At 36.9% G+C, this 17594-nt stretch overlaps 1 protein-coding gene across 2 annotated transcripts in view; it reads right to left on the reverse strand.

Annotated features, from left to right (window-relative positions):
• NOX4 (NADPH oxidase 4) overlaps positions 1-17594 on the reverse strand; it is a 95252-nt gene that overhangs the window by 55286 nt on the left and 22372 nt on the right. For both annotated transcript variants that reach the window (XM_026044178.1, XM_026044177.1), the window contains exons 8-11: positions 16199-16279; positions 11711-11939; positions 9448-9612; positions 9237-9299 (exon numbers count right to left, since the gene is read on the reverse strand). In XM_026044178.1, coding sequence (XP_025899963.1) covers positions 9237-9299; positions 9448-9612; positions 11711-11939; positions 16199-16279 — 538 coding nt within the window. The remainder of the gene's footprint in view (positions 1-9236; positions 9300-9447; positions 9613-11710; positions 11940-16198; positions 16280-17594) is intronic.

Here is a 17594-nt window from a genome sequence, read left to right on the forward strand (position 1 = left end):
ACTCTTGGGCCAGAGAAAACAAAAAACTTTTAAAGCAATAGATATCTCAGGACTGTAAATATACTAATAGTTTTAAACGTGAAAAATATTTTAATTTTGAATGTCTTATAGGCAATTACATATTTTTGAAATCTAATTTCCATAGGAGTCCAGCATCTGTGAAAGGTCAAAAGACCTAGTGGAGAGTCAAGTGAACAAATTTGTGGGAAGATTTTTGTGGGGATACTTGACACAGACTTTTCATAATACATTTCTGAATATATTGATCATATTAAGTAAATAATATATTGAATACATAATAGGAAAGAACATTATTTCTTTGCTAATATCTGTAATAGCCTGACTCCATAAAGTTTTGTTGCTGAGATGTTCTAAGACAAAATTTTACTGTCTATTAAGTACATCTTCACCTTTAGAGCTCAATGTAAAATACTCTTGTTGATTCCCCTTTCCCTCCAAAAGACACATTACATTTCCGATAAAATATTAAAAAATGTATCAGTACTAATCTTAGTAATATTCTATTCATATAATTTACAAATTGCAAGCTAGCTACTGGGAAAAACACACTACAATTAAGGACATGAGTATTTGTACCTGAAGGAGAACAGCAGCAGGTAAATATTTCCACCCAAAGGCTGCCTCTCCTCATCCTCAGCGGGGGTATCCCAGCACAACATGGAACAATGTTGTCCTAGCAGAGCTGATCGCTGAACAAGAACGCTGGATAATGGCACAGAAGGCTCCTTCTCCACCATCCCTGAGAAGAAGCTGTGGGCTATCCCCAAGCTAAAGCTAAATTACTGTCAGTGGTGTGATGTGCTCGTGAAAAGAAGATGTGCTCCTAAAGGATCAACACATTTTCTAGTCAGTTTACCACCAGCTCAAGAAAGGCAGCATCTCTCTGAACCACTCTACCAGGATACACAGTATTTTTACCAGGCTAAAGTGCAGATCCAAGCTCGACAGCTGGTCTTAATTTTAAGACCGTAGGAGACAAAGCGCTTCATTTCCTTTAGTACTTTGTCCTTGTATTAACTGTACTCATGCTTAAAATTTCTGCCTAATTTTTTTCACGTTGGAGTTTCTAGTTCACTACCCAGACCTCTCTCTAACCTGACTGAGAAACTAACCTAGAAGCTCTACCTCTGTTGGGAAAAAAATACACTTCTCCACTAAACTAAGTGGATGTTTGCTATACTCTGCCTTTATGCTTTTATACTGCTGGAATATTCTCCATACAAATCAAAATTTGGGTGAAATTTAGGTAACAAGGTTACCAGGTATCAGTGGAAATAATAATAGCACAGCACTTGAATACTGAACAGTTTTTGTTTATTTTTACTCTCCATTTTGTCCAGCTCTAAATTTTAAGACTTTTTCCTTTAATTTATATTCACCTTTTAATAATTGTCTTTCTAGCTTTCTGGATTCACCCAATCTCTTATGTATTTTATGCATAAGTTCCTATTCCATATTAGAAGTCTTCAGGAAAATAAAATTGATGTGTATTTTTATCATTCATAGGAGATCTATGGATCTAGCTGGGAGCAGGAACTATTGGTTACAGCAAAAAAAAAATCAATCAGGTCAGTAAAATAAGTTGGGGTGACACACTAGTTACGTGGAAGCTTCAAAAGGGTCTCTAAAGTAATTAAAAGCTAGCAGATGCAAAATCTTTTTAAAAGAAATATTTTTTTTCCAAGCACTGTGGGATTAATCTGTGGCATCTCTGATTAAAAAAATTGAAGCAAGGATTCATCAAGTTTTATTTTTTGAATCAGGAAACCTTAAGAAGTTTTGGAAAGCATTGTTTKTTTTTCATTTATTTTTAAATCACATAAAGTTTATCTGAATGTCCTGATTAATGACAAAATAAACTTTACAACAAAATGCTCACCAGKGAGATTTGATACCTCCATTTAAAGTACATGCTGAAGGATAATACAGAATTTAGTGAAATTGTCTGTTTCTGTGTTTCCTKGATCAAAACGAGTGAATGAGTTTAAATGAAAGTGGAGCTTTACTTAGGATTTTTTTGCAGGCTTCAAAATTATTAAACTAAAAAMCAAATAAATAAGTTCAAGGAAGCACTTAAAGAAATCTGAAAGATAAGTCTACTCTATTTTTGTTTTACTTTTGTTTTACTTTGTCAAACAGCTGCTATATTTTCTATGCATGAAAAGCAGTCATGCTCTAGGGATTTCTTTAATTTGTCAGCAAGATACTTCTCCATATCTGCATTTCCCTAGAAGCTCGATAAATCACCACAAAAAGCCAAGTTCCACAACTATTTGCATAAGATATTTAACAAATCTTATTAGAATGTGATCATGTTAGGCTTTTTTTTATTGCATTTATCTGTCAATATGAACTTTTAATATGCTCACATAGTTTTTGCTCTGACAAACTTCCAACAACTTCTTTTTTTCTGATGAAGTAGCTCAGGATCTGGCCCCTTAGCTTTTTCTGCTTTGCAGAGTATATTTCTTGAGGTTATCGTATGAGCCTCTAGCTTCTTCAGCATCTCTAGTTTCGCTTTTGAGTGTGCCTGGCTCCAAAGGAGCTCAGATTTAAAACCTGGACTATTAAAATTCCACTGAAGTCGGTGGAGGACTTTCCGGTGACTTTAAAACATAAAGAAAGCTTTGGTTTGGTTATTAAGAAGAAAAAAACAAACAAACAAGGTTTTATCTTACAAAATCAAGTGTATCTCATGCTGTGCCATTATTGCTCATAACATGTATTATTTGCTGAGCCCTTTCTAACAAGACATCAAGATTCAAATTGTAAACGTCCAGCCTGGGGCCATTAGCCTGTCATCACAGCATGCCTAGATCCATATGGCAACTGAACCTACATGGAGGTGGAGAACGGATAARAAGAACTCACTCTCTAGGAAAAAAWTTWAAAAAATCCTCAAAGGCAGAAAATAGATAAATAAATAATAGCTCAGAGAGATTAAGGTACAGAACAGTATTTTGTCCTCTGCATTCTGAAAGCTTTTTCAGTTAATTTCTTACTCTGGGACTATTAACCTAGTATTTTTGTGCTTGATGTTCAGTACTTACTGCTTTGCAGATCCTTATAGTTGGATACGACTAATCAAACAAGTTTTCTTCCTCCATAACACATATTTGGATTTTATCTGTAAATCTGAGTATCTGTACAAGCAAACATGCTTTCTCTCTTCCTCACAACTCAGCTTCAGATATTAAACATACACAAACTTTCCTCCCAAACTTAGTACATATAGCGAACTACATGGCAAGGGTTTGTCCATCCATRCACATAAGCAAAGAATCCAAATTTGGGCCCCTCAGAATTCTTTCTTTTCTTATTCATACAGAACTGTATTGTGGAGGGAAGGAAGAAAGACATTGCTTTACTGGTTTGATCTGTTTCAAATTAAACCATCTGCTTCAAGAGACAGAGCACGAGTGAATGGGCAGAACTTCTTGGAGTTTGTTACTGCCAGATTCTTCCAGTATCTCCCTCCACAGAATTTAAAAGCAGATTTGTTATGCTGCACAGAAATAACCAAACTGCAATACAGGAGAAAATTTCTATATTTGCAGAGAAAGATCTGTCTCTTGTGCTGGTAACTGGTCTCTACTTAGCTGCTAAAAGAATTAGAATATGAGCATTAAGGGAAGAGCTAAAACTCTGCAGATCTGAAGAAGCAGCTTCTCATGTTAATGTAAAGCAGGTATCTCACAGAAGTCAAGAGTCGGGGTGATGAAATCTTTCTTTCAGTCAGTGTCATGTTTGTGCTACCTGCCTTTATTAATTCTTGTCTCACAAAACTCCTAATGCAGAGTTGGCTTTGAACAGATAAGCAGAGGAAGTTCAAGAAGAGTTTATATAATTTATTTGTACCATATTAGCAAGAGTATCTTGGGACATATATATGTTGTTATGGAAAAAAAGCCACTGAAGGACAATTCCAAAGTTAAGACAGTATTAATCTGAAAAGCCAACATCAAGCTCGGGATATATATTTCTTAAAATGATGAAGGATCTTCAGCTTTCTAGAGGCAGGTAAAGTACAAAGAATATTTCATGCTGCACTACTGACAAGAGCAGAAGAGGGGGTTACTCTGCCTACATAGAAAGAGGTAACTTCTAGGTTAATTAATCACAGTATAGATTAACATCTGCACAGGATGCCATTTATCTAAAGGATAAGGGGGCTTTTCATTGTTTCCAGTAGAGATACTGGATGCTTAAAGAATGGCCAGAGGCGTGGAAGCATCCCAATAATAGTTCTGAGTCAGAAAAAATGAAGGAGAAAGGAATGAAATCTCTGAGTGCAGTCAGACACCAGTGAAGGCTGATGATGCACAGACCAGCCAAAGTTTTTTCTCTGCTGGAGGAATGTGAATTTAGCAGGGTAAGATTTCCCATGGACCACTACCAGCTGCTGCAGATGTCAGTGGAGAACAGGACAAAGTAAGGAAAAAAGAGAAGAGCTTGTGGAATGCATCCCACCTGGTGTTCTGTCTCTTCTAACAAAATGATAGTCTACATTTCAGATAAATTCARTATGGATCAGTCATATGAGTAACCTTAGTGAAGGAAGAAATTGTGGTCTAGTCACTGTTATCACTGGACTGCAACTCTAGGATGTAGAATTCAGTACCCAGAAACTACTCTTTCTCTGGCATACAGCATCTTGGGGACTATTCTCAAGACTAATTCTAGCTAGTAAGGTTAGCACCTGCAGTCCTCAGTATCAACTCAATGCAGTGAGGTAATTCAGAGGACTTAAGTTTGGCTCCTTTTCCAAATGTCTCCCRTAGGACATTTGTACAATAGGAGACTTGGAGTAGCGTTTGCTCCATTGCTTTGTGCCGTGGGTTCCCTTTTGTAAAATTCAAGCACTGGAACCACCCAGGTTTTTACTCTATAAATTCAGACAGCAGTTTTAAGTGAGCTCTGAATTTGTAACACAATAGCAGAAACTTCCAGCTTTGTGCAATTCATTCAAAGTTCAAGTTTATTAGTTCATTAGTTCAAGACCAATGGGAAACAGYCATGACAAAAGTTAGTGACAATCAAAACTGTCACAAATTTTGGATCCTGCATCTGAGGATGCTTATTTTACAACAGAAGTTTTCCACAAACCTCAGATGTGAGACACCTCCAAAAAGAATTCATTTCTCAATCTTGTCCTTATTTCAAGGCCTGTCAAAACATAAGCTCTACATAAAGTGAAGTAATTTTTTCCTACCTCCTGACAAGCACATTAACATTACTAAATCAAGCAAATCAACATTACTAAAGCAAGAAGGTTATTCAAGCTTTATGAGGTGCTAGGAGTAGATACCAATACTTTAGTAGCCAAGCTGTTTAAATTGCAGCATGTAAGAGCTCGCGGCTTGAACTGACACTGCAGTAGGTTCAGCAAAGACCACAGGAAAAGACGCGGCACATCTTCTGAAGCACTTAACATCTGCAAATCACAAAACTATTTCCATGAGGCTTACTGCCGATCACGGCATGCCAATGTGAGAAACAATTCCAAAATCATAGCAGAGAATGTGGCTTCTCTTGTAAGACATCAGTATTATCCTCTAAATGGGAATCCACTTCTGAAGTCATTCATTAGCAAAAAGGAAGTGTGCAGCCATAAGTGGTCGGTACAATGGTTTCATGCTGCTGCAAAAACCCAATAATGTGGTTAAGTGTCTGGAAAGAGAGGGAATTCAATACTAAGTGGAAAATRTAAGATGGGGGTGGAAAGAAAAACAATGCTACCGTAAACTGCAAGTCTTACTGTCTTCTTCTAAAGCAAAGAGAAACTGTAATGAAATTTCTGAGATTTTTTTTTTTTAATAAAAAAGATAGGAGGAATGCACATAAACTTGTTTTGTTTGTTTTGGAAAGAGGTGGGAGACTCTTTTGACCCTGTGAGAGCTTAGAAAGTTGAAGCAATGTTTTTAATATCTGAACTGTAATGAAGGAAAATCCTGATCACTTGAAATGTCTGATGTACCATGTCTGATGTTTGCTTTCTCTTTCTCCTCTGATTATTATAAATAATAAAATTAAAGAACAGATGAGTTCTGGAATGAGTTCTGAACACTTTCTTCCACAGAAATGAGGWAAAGAAATTGCATATTCTGGAAGAAGAACACTAAAAAGAAAATTTCCACTGCTTTTTGGATTCTCTATACCTGGAGGATGGAGAGGTTCCCAGATTCTCACATGGTGTGATCTCCAAACTACATTGTGCACTTGATGTCTGAAGGCAACTTTCCATAAAATAGTTCAAGTGGAAGTAACCAAAAATCATGTCYCTTTAATAAACTTCAGCTGCAATATTCATTTACAAAAAACATTTATTTCCATTACAGACTTGCATTCTGCTCAGATTCTATCATGGGATAAAATAACGCCTATGTAAAATAACTAAATTGGACATAACGGGGCACCAGATTGAAAAAATTCCACACACACATAGTACAAAACAGTGGCCACTCTTTATGATGATTTTGAACAGAAACTGGGGAAAGAAGCATAGCAAAAGATGTTYGATAGAAATCATTTTGCTAAAGGAAAGTCAAGGGCAATGGAGCAGTGAAGACTAATGGCTCACCATAAACTACCAAGAACAGACCCATAAAAGTCACCAGCAGAAATTCCAGATGCTGGGTCATCTGCTTTTTCCCATTCCAAGCATTTTAAATGAATAACAGAGGCACAGAAGAAATATKGARAAAAAAAAAAAWAAGTAAAAAATACTTTAAAAATRGACTTCTAAAATACCAYCTTCCATGTCAATATGTCCATCAAGAGAGAAAAATAGGATCTCTGAGAGCATGGGCATGGCTCAGAAATTTCTGACTGCAGCTTCCAGCCATAGGTTAGCAAAAAGCCAGACTGGCAACTCTGAGTTCAGCAGGAGCATGACTTGTGCTTCTCCAAATTCACATGTACATTTTGCACTTATTATCTATGTACTAGCAAAGCACGCTTTCCAGTAGGACAGTAACCCAAGACATAGGGCATGACTTAGGCATGTGGAAATGACTGCCCCCTGCTTAGACTGGGCAAGAAGATTGTCATAAACCTAGAATTTCAACTCCTTATTATGCTATAAAACTGCTTTTTACCCAATAACAATCCTGTCTGCACCATAACTGATGCTGAAATATGTCTGTGACAAAAAAATGAAACTCAATAACCCAGTAGAGAACTTCATATCTTACAGTTAAAATGTGATCTTGAAGGATATGTTATTATGTTGAACACCACCACTGTAATTTAAAGAATAATGCATTGACCATGAACAGAAATTGCTGGTTCTATATTACATGTTTAAAATATAATACATTGTGCATGAGTAAAAACTGCACTTTTTAGCATTTTATATTTAATACATAATCGTAAAAAATACACATACTTTATCACCTAGACTTGTATATCTAACTAAAATAAATTGCACAATATCTGAATATAACTGATTTATATTCACTAAGAAAACAGACTCAGAACAACAAATCTATTTTACATAGCGCTTAGAACCTATACGTTTCCCAGAAGTTTTCCTGCAAAAATCTTTTTTTTTAATAACAGTCACCATTATAATAGACCCTCCAGAATAGTGTGTGAAATCCTGAAATTGTGCAAAGAATCTAATCTGAAAAAAACATTCTATATAACTTCATCCTATGATCTAACTCAGTAGGTTCATTTCAGCAGTCTTTTTTCTGACCAATTTTTGCTTGAGAGAATATTACTACTGAATCAGGCTTTACATTCTGTGATGGCATTATTTCTGGAAATTATTATCATACAATCCTGTACTTCACTACTGTYCTAGTATAAAAAGATTAAATTTTTATAAATGTCCTATATCTTCTAAAATACTCAATTTCTAATAAAAATCACATTATTACTACTATTTTAATTTCCGCTGAGTAGACAGTCAGAAAACAAGAACATAATGTTCATTCAAATAAGAAGTATCACCCACTATAGAATAGGAATAACCCCATTAAATAGAGCTTTGCCAGCACAAAACTATTGTTTAGAACAATCTCAGCCTTATGCTGAGTGCTTTAGATTTACCTTCTGATTGCTAAACTAATCAAAAAGTAGAAATACTGACTAAAGTGCTTTACACTGGAAAAAAAAAAAAAAAACGGCTACCATTGCATAGATACTGCACGTCTTTTTTCAGCACTGCACTTTTAGTTATTTTTAGGCACCATATACAGAGAGTGGCCTCAATTATTGCCTACTGGAAGTAATAACAGATAAATAACACAYGCCTCTGCTTTTTATCAGCAGTCAGAATAGCCAGAAAAGCTTTGGAAATACCAGACTTCATCATACTTCATTTTCAAATGCAAAATGTTGCACTTGGCTGCAAGTCACTATTTGCCTTGGTCAAAAAGGAAGACCTTTCTACCCTACTATCATCAATACTCTTTCACTAAACCATAAAGAGGTTTTCCTTAACCAACGTTAACTGCCAGATTTACAGCACAAACTTAATTTCTGCTAAAATTTGGATTTACATTTTTTTTAACACCTACCAGGTGCTCATATCTGGACAGCTTCAAGTACATTCAAGTAAAATTTCACTTTATTTCAGCCTTTCTGGACCATTTTAGTTAGACTGGGCAGAATAACTGATAATTCTAAGGTTGGATGACTTCACTGGTGTATCACTTTAAGTCACTGATATATCTCTTAATAGTAATAATAATAATAATAGTAATAAAGCAGAAGATTTTCTAAAGTCTTAAAAGTCTAAAGTTTATTTTAGACTTCCTGTTCCTCCAACTTTGTTTGGAGAAGCAATTGAGGGAAATATCTATTCACTTCACTGAATAGCAAAAAATGACAGCAAATTCATTAGAATTTGTGCTCATTCTGCATTAAGGACTACAAACAGATGGCTGAACCCTCTTTTATTTGAAACTGAATGATCAAAATCACATGGATTTTATTTATTAATTTATTATTGTTTTCCACTTATGGAAGACTTTGAAAAAAGTTTTCATTACAATTTTCTCAACAGTGGAAAAATTAAATATGTATTGAGTACTATCATATAATTATGCCATTTCGTATTCATTGTTACCCTTATAAATGAAACATAAGCTCTTCTGAAGGATTTTTTTTCACCCTGAAGGCAGTGGAGATTATTTGYTCACCAAATACAAATAAATGGGAAAGTATCTAAAAAAAACTCTTTATGTCAAAGTAAAAGGGTTTCTTACCATGGTAAGGGTGAATGGATGGCTTTCTAGAGCTGACACTCTTGGACAGTGTAGAATAACATACTGAAATAAAATGAGCCAAAGAAAAATAAACGATGGAAAACATATTGTGAAAACGTTCTGTGGTGGGTTAGTGCATACAAAGTGGAAATCATCCCTATAAACAATGCTATGTGAACAGCAGTGATTTTTTAGGGGCACATCAACTCACCTGCCCAGGCCTTGCTTTAAAGTTGATTTTCGTCATCCTTACTTCGAGGACATTGGAAGGATGGCTTATCACTGAAGTTATTGTGACTGGCTTATTACTGCGGATGTAGCGGTACAGCCTTTCTACACAATATAAGCACAGAGGTCCAGAAATCCAAAACCACGTCTGAGGAAAAACAACAGTATATTACACCAAGGACTTTTCATTATGAGTCTTGTGATTTCAGAATAATGAAAGCACTTGCTGGACCTCATTTCACACCTTTTTTTGGGCTGTGTTTTGGTCATGAGTAATCCCCACATCTCTCTACATGCAATCCAAGCTCATTATGGGGGCTTAATCAGTCTAACTGGCAACAACATCCACAAGCACAAATGATTTCAATCATAAAACTAATCAGGAACAAAATGCTAATGTCCTCATTTGCAACCATGTTACTCTATTTTTATGTAGTTAGATTGCAACTGATTTCAGGAGTGAATGACACAGTACATTTATTGTTTCAAAATCTAACTGAACAAAGTACTATAAAACTGGTTAACCTTTAAGAGCAAGCACTGTCCTACTTGAAATATTATTTGACTATTATCTACATTTAATCAGTTACAGAGAAAGAAAAAAAAAGCAACTAAAAACAAAGCAACAATCCTTGTGTTACAGAATTTATATATGTAGTAAGTTAATAGAACATTATAAGCAAGAGAGAAATTTGCATTTTTGAAACAGGGCTCGTTTTCCCCTATGGAAGCTGTGTGGCTAGACAAATTGTGCTCTGAAAGTGCCCATTTCTCTGCATTGACTATAAAGTGAGCTCAGTGTGACTAGCTGGAGACATTTGCAGCTGTTCAGCTGAATCTCATCCTAAAAGTCAATTAGCACAAGCTTATGGCAGAACTAACAATTAACTCTACATCTGCTAAGTCACTCAAGTCAAGACCCTGGAAGTGCCCTATCCGTTCATCCATCCTCCCATCCCAACTTTTAAAGTTATACATCAGCATCTCTTGCAACTACTGGAGCTTTTAATTTCCTCAAGTATCTCTGTCCATAAAAATACAAGTAGCTCACAGGTCCTAAGAGCAATGCAAGCTCTTTCTTTTGGGCTTGGTATCTCTAAGTACAAATTTCTATTTCCACATGCAGAAAAGTCCTAAAACAATGTTACAAGCTGTCAGGAAAACACCAAGTGACTATTTCTTTTCATGGCACTTCCTTTTGCATAAACAGATTTAAAGGATGCATCTTTACCCCCAAAGAAGGCATAGTTTCATGTCTACAGGTCATATGGAGCTAGATACTCATTGAGATTTGTAACTCAAGTGTAATATCACAACAAAATACAAATCCAAAGGACTCTGTTGCAGGACATTAGTGTAGCATTGGCTACAAGTTCTTATTATTACATGCCCCACAGTAAAATGGGCCCCCACAGAAGATATTAAGGGACATTCATGTTCTACAGAAAGCAATGATAATAATAAATAGGAAGACCTACAAAGTCTGTTATGGGACCACTCTGAATACTTCAGATTAGAGAAACTGGCATCCCAAAGTTCCTCAGGCTGCCTGTTAATTTAGCCCAACTCATCTTTCCTCAGAAATGAGAAAATCTGGATGAAGAAAAAGCTGCTACCACAAGACATGCAGAAACAAAAAGGAAAACAGAAAAGGAAAAGGCTGTTTAATCCCCATTGTCTGTTCATTTACCCATACTACTACCCATACTAAATATTCATTTACCCATACTACACATAACATTATTCCCCACAAACAACAAGCTAGCCTGTCACAAAGCCAAACCAAAAACAAGTTCATTCCAGGAATGTGCATCAGGAATTGCGTCTGCATGGCAAAAAAAGAAATAAATGGTGTTTGATTATTTCAATTAGCTACTGCCTCACAGTGCTTACAAAACGACTGTAAGAGTATGTTATATAAAYACTAAGTTTGGTATGAAATGCTATGCTGTAATTTAGAATCACATTTATAGTGACATCAATCCTATCATATAGTGAAAAAAAAGGACTATTACATCTGATCTCTTGACATTTTTCCATCCTGTTCTATGCACTACATAGTAACGCAAATCAAGGTTTAATACAAATTTTTTTTTTTTCTCATTAAATCTTTGAATGTCTGGAAAGGTTTTAATAATGTTTTCCATTATTAAAACATCTGTTCTGGAAAAGCAAAAATTAGCGGTTATGGCTGAATGCAAGACTTGGCATGGCTTGTAATACCTGAAACGTCGGATCATACAGACCTCTGGGAAGTGCGACTGGAACTTGGGTTCCTCGGAACAAATTCTCACAAAGTTATTTTGCACAAACRGCTGTGGTACTGATAAGTCTTCTGGGAAAGGCTCAGAAGCATAGTCAGGAAACGTCTCTGCAAAAGCCTTTGGCACCGTCATATTCTCCCAGTCTGTTTTGTTAGGATTAAAGCAACCAGGAGGGTGTTCTTCYAAATTAGATTGGTACTTGAGCACCCCCCTGCAGGAAGAGAAAAATAAAGATACTGAAGGATCAGTCAAAGCCAAGCAGATTCTCTTAATTTGAATAGGATTTTGGGAAGTAGTCTGAAGGCTTGTTGTTGACATGAATTTTTAATTTATTTTCTGAATTTTCAATGAGGCTTTGCAACCACAGATCCACTGGAGGCAAGGTTTAACTTCTGCAGCTCACYTGGCATTACCCCACAGAGCAGCCTCAAGCTGAGCATTGCTTGAAAGGGGGAGATATTGTGGGGCTCTTGAAGAAAAACCATATAATCATATTTCCAGTTCAATCACACTCAGGCTATTTCACTCCTCTTCCTTACAGTCACTAAGACCTGTTTTTAAGGCAATCTGTAGCAAAAGTGTCCTAAGTTGCCAGCTCATAAACTGCAGGAATGTTCCTACCACTTGGTGTTTATCAGGTTCACACACAACAAAATGGTTTGTGAGCACTTACTGCTCCTTTGAATATCACCTTGCCAAATGGAAAGAAGGAAGAAGAAGGTTCTGCATGAAAGCCAATGAGCCAATCTAGCAAATTATTTTGTGGAGTCTGTGCTTATTTTTTAGGTTAGAGTTAGATTTACACTAAAATGAAGTGGGAATTTCACAGCTGTGGCTAGAAACTAAGGAATGGAAACCTGAGACATGCTGGGATATCTCAATGCATGCATGAACCATTCAAACAGGGAAGGAAGCGATAATAATAGCAATAAAACTCCTCAGAAGTACTACTTGCCTCCAAAGAATCTGTATTTGATAACAGTAAAACCACAAATAGGAATATTCAGAAAACAAAGGGCTAAATGACAGCTGGGTAGGACAGTGCTGACCAGGAAATAAGGCACATTGGTACAATGACTGCTGAGATTTGACTTTCCGAGTGCTAGACCATGTGCAGTAGGCTCATCTTAAGCCTACGTTCCAAATATAAGGCTACATGTCCACTGCTCCATACACACACGGCATCAGCAACAGTGTCTAATTCACAAGAACAGAGACAAGTAGAACATAAGCCATATTCCCAAATTAAACAGGATCCGGCAGGCTCCTGGCAATCTTCCCAACTGAAACACAATCCTGACAGCCAGTAATAGGCTTCCAGCATGGTCCAGGGAATAACGCACTTTGGAACTTAAACCTGCTTACTCTAAATTCCATGTCTGGCTCCGCACAAATCACTTGAGAATTGTCTGTATGCTTACACCCATGCTTATGCCTATATTTATTGCCTGTTCATCCCTATTGCTCACATCTGCAAACACTGTTGGTCATCCTATATTTGCAAATGACAGATACCTCTAGCACCATGCTAGTTCCTTGCTCCATAAACATTACAGTGCCCCATGGGTTTAGCTGGAAATCACAACACATATAATAGCTCAGTAAATATGCTGACCAGCTGCTCTCCCAGGTTCTCTGGTCTCATAACATCTGAAAGAGTATTCATATTTTTCCCTGTGACATGAATATTTCAGCTGCAAACACAAGCATCTCCTCCAGTGATCTGCAGCTTGTTTAAGCTATTGCAAAAATGCTAACTGAGCAGCGAACTGGGATGACAAAGCTGCCTGTAACAGCAGCTGCTATGACTTCCATTTCTAAAGTAGTTGCAGAAAGGCAAACTGTCTCACACGCACCAGACCAATTCCCAGAAAAGTTCTCCTCTGTACAACTCCAAGGAGCCTGACATATATCCTCACATATTTATTTAGTATAACAGCTGAATTTTTAAAAGCTCACTGTGCATGTCACTGAGTAGGAGACAGGCATCTTCAGAAAACAACATGGGAGGGAGAGGAAGGACGTCATGTGAAAGTCTCTGGGAGTTTGAGAAGCAGAGCATATAGACATGGGCATGCATCAACATCTGATGAATTTTCCACTCCCTAAATGGAGAAAACAGCATCTACCTCACAAAATACTGGCATATCTATGACAATGGATGAAAACATTCACTTCTGGCTAAAAGCTGGAAAACATTACTATTTCTTGAGATTTTATAAGCTAGACCTCAGTGGTTCTAAATATATTTAAAAGGAATTACATTACTCCTATCTTCTCATCCACCTTCTCCACAACTCCAGGTAAATTGATGAGGGATCCTCCTTCTGCTAAAAATCAATGTGCAAGTGGAATTTTTACACTTATGAAGATAAATCCTCAGACAACTACAGCAACAGCCTGATTCTCAACTGCTGTGAACCAGCATAACCCATTTAACTCCAAACATCGCAATACCATATTTGCTTCAACTTAGAAAACAGTTCCAAATGCTCTGAAGCTCTTTACATTGGTAATATAAACATATAGCCTGTATTTTAAACAAACTATTTCTTGATGTTGCTGTTAGTGGCTTAAAACTCAGATAAGTTCATGTAGATATGCATCAAGCTCTAAACCACTATAATATTTGAAAGTCATATTGCAAGAAGCACAAGAGCAAGGAAAGTCTTTGAGGATAATGCTCTGAAAGATTCTCCTCTCTCTTAGGGTTGGAATGAAAGAACAAACCAATTACATATGACAGATGAATTATGTCACGTAATACACAGCTGAGCAGTGCTTGGCTACCCTGAAAATCAGGGTAGCAGGAAAACATATCCATAACAGTTTGAAACAAAACAGGAACACGGAAACGATGGAAATACTCAAGAGACTCCAAGATAGGCAAATCTGCACCCAGTGTGCCTATGCAGTCCAGTCATAGGAAATGCCTTGCACTAAAGAATAAATGACCATTTGCCTGCAAATCTCTAGGGCATTACCAATAGAAGTCACCCTGACATAGGTGTCTATGCTTTCTCTAGCTTACCTGAATATAGACCTTTGTAGTAGTAGGTCAGTTGGAGCATTCTCCAGGCTCCATTGACTGTATTCATTAGAACTCATTAGACTACAATGGGAAACAGACACTTAGAAAACATGCAGAGATCTAAATTTAGTTGTCTTAATCCAGTACTGACTCCTACACTCCATGACTCATTCTTCTCTCACTTTTATCTGGCATTCAGATCTTAGTCTCATACTGAAAGGTTTTCCATTTCAGTATTTAAGGAGGCCTGCACAAGGAGATGTCTCCTTAGTACTTTGTGTCCATAGTTTGTGATTTTCTCAAACCAGACCCTTCATGATAATGTGGTTAGGAAAACAACAGGCAAAGGATAAGATATGTGAAAGAGATTTAAACAGGATTTAAATATTAAAAATACTAGGAAGGCAATCAATGCAATAGATCATCTAAAGAAGTTAGAAGATCTCAGCCAACAGATGTTTTCAAGAAGACATCTGTCAGAAATAATTTTGGGAAGTTTCTCACTCATCCTCTCCTAGGATGAGGAGAATAGACCAGTATCAACTGCCCCAGCCCTACGAAAACCAGCTATGCCACAGCAAAAGCCCACAGAACAACTAGAATTTTGTCCAGGAGTTTCAATTGTTTTGAACTCATTATTTTAATTCACCAGATCTCAAGCTGAGTTTATTTTGTTCAACAACATTATTCCTACCGTGATCTGGCTAGACCTAATTACCTTTCACTGTTTACTTTAAACAGCAGTGCTCAGTGTCACACAGAAATTCCAGCACTCCATGTTTCAGATGTTTGACGACATGGAGAAATTAGCCTCATTCAAATGCATCCCTTCCTTGTACCAGTGTCTGCACTTATACACAGACAAAACTTCACTGATAATGAACTAAACCTTCACATGGCAGAACTCATGGAGGCTGCTTTGTTCTCGCAGAAGAGCTGGGCCTGTTTGAGCCAGATACATGAGCAAAACGAATGAGACTGACGGTATATGAACACAGCAATGATGTATATGTGATATAACCTGGACAAAAAATCAGCAAATTCTGTACCAGATCAAAAGAAAACTAGAGAAGCCTTTCCTACCCTTGGGAGTCAAAACGGGAAGGTAGGGAGGTATAAGGCAGAACCAAACAACTTATTTTCATATCCTCCTTTCAGCAGCAAGGTGAGAGAAGGCAGAAAAGAAACAGTAATGTTCTCTTAACTAGCAAAACAGACAAGAAAACGAAGAAAATGTGTTAGCTCTCTGTAATAGATGATTATCCAAGCTACAACCTGAACCTTTACATAAAGAACTATCTGTCAGAAAAAAAACAAAGATGATTTCTTGTCAGGAGGTTGGTCTATGTGCACAAGCAAGCTCAAGAAGGGCAACAAGCAACTGAAAAGTTCTTTTGGTTGTGCTTGAGGAAAAGGGCTGGTGATTTTCATTTACTTACCCAGAAACATGAATCATCAGCAACATATAGAAGACAAAGAAAAGGTTGTGTGTGTACCAGAAGATGTCATAGTTTGAGAACCTGAAAGGAATAAACCATGGATCAATGCTGTTTCAAATGGCTTCACTCAGACAGAAACACTAATTAAAAGCAGATCTCTGCACATAGATCATTATACATCACAGCCATGTAGAAAAGGCAAAGCCCAGTTAGAAATACACACACACCATATTTACAAGCTGTTAGAAGTCAAAAAGAATAAATGACTGGCACAGAATGTGTAAAAGAAAGAAGGAAAGGGAAATAGAGAGCTAGCTGGAGAACACTTCCCAAGTTAGGAGATTTCTGTTTTCACACGTCCCATAGCGTGCCTACCAGCTTCTCATACCTAGAATGGTTCTCCAGCCTCCTGGCTCCTAACACAGCCTCCAATCGCTTTACAGTGAATATCTACATGTACTCTCCCTGCTCCATCACAGAGCTGTAGTACTTAATGTGTCACTACTAAATACAAACAGGCAGAGTAGGATATCAGAGGGGATAGAAGGAGAGAGAGACTTTTAGAGTATGGAGTGGAAAAAAAAAAAAAAAAAAAAAAAAAAAAAAAAAAAAAAAAAAAAAAAAAAAAAAAAAAAAAGGAAGTAAATAAGTTAAAATGCTCCTCTTAACAGAACTCGTATACAGTTCTTCATGATACAGAGCATGGAAGGAGTCCCTTTCAACCTTCCCCCTCAAAAAAAGAAACAACTCTACCTCCACGAACAAGCCAAAACACTAAATAAAAAAGCACATCAACTTTTGAGTACATAATTTAAGAAGCTACTCTTTAGACATAGCTAACTTCTTTTCAGATATTTTTTCCTCCTACAGACTTTTACATAACACTGAAAACACTTGTTTTGACACATCTGCAATATATGATACTTCAGTTTATGTCAATACAGGATTTATTGTTTTCTTTCTCAAGTCTGAGAGCACACCAAGAGTAAAATCTAAGAAAGAGTTTTTCTAAGGAACCCGGCAACAGCAAGGGGCTTTGAAAATCCTCCTGTTCCTTCTCCAGTCACCACTCCAACACTTTCTCTTCTTGGAAATTGCTCACACAACTTGTGACTACCCACATCCCTTTAGTCATTTCAATGCAGAGTCACATATCAGTATCTGTAAGGAGTTGGGGAGGAGATTATCTACGAGATGAAACTAAAGGATGTTGCTATGGGGAGTGGCAGCATGATGGGAAAGCACAGAGGGAATGCCATTTTATCCCCATATCTAACACGGGTCTTTGTGCCCTAGTTTAATTTGCTGTCCTGTAGTAGGCAACATCAGAAGCCCTGAACTAATTCAATGGGATCCTGACCATTTTTTACAGAAAGAATCTTTTTTGCTTTTTTTT

This window comes from Nothoprocta perdicaria, unplaced genomic scaffold (assembly GCF_003342845.1).
Source record: "Nothoprocta perdicaria isolate Ctin4 unplaced genomic scaffold, notPer1 scaffold_352, whole genome shotgun sequence".
Taxonomy (NCBI): Eukaryota; Metazoa; Chordata; class Aves; order Tinamiformes; family Tinamidae; genus Nothoprocta; species Nothoprocta perdicaria.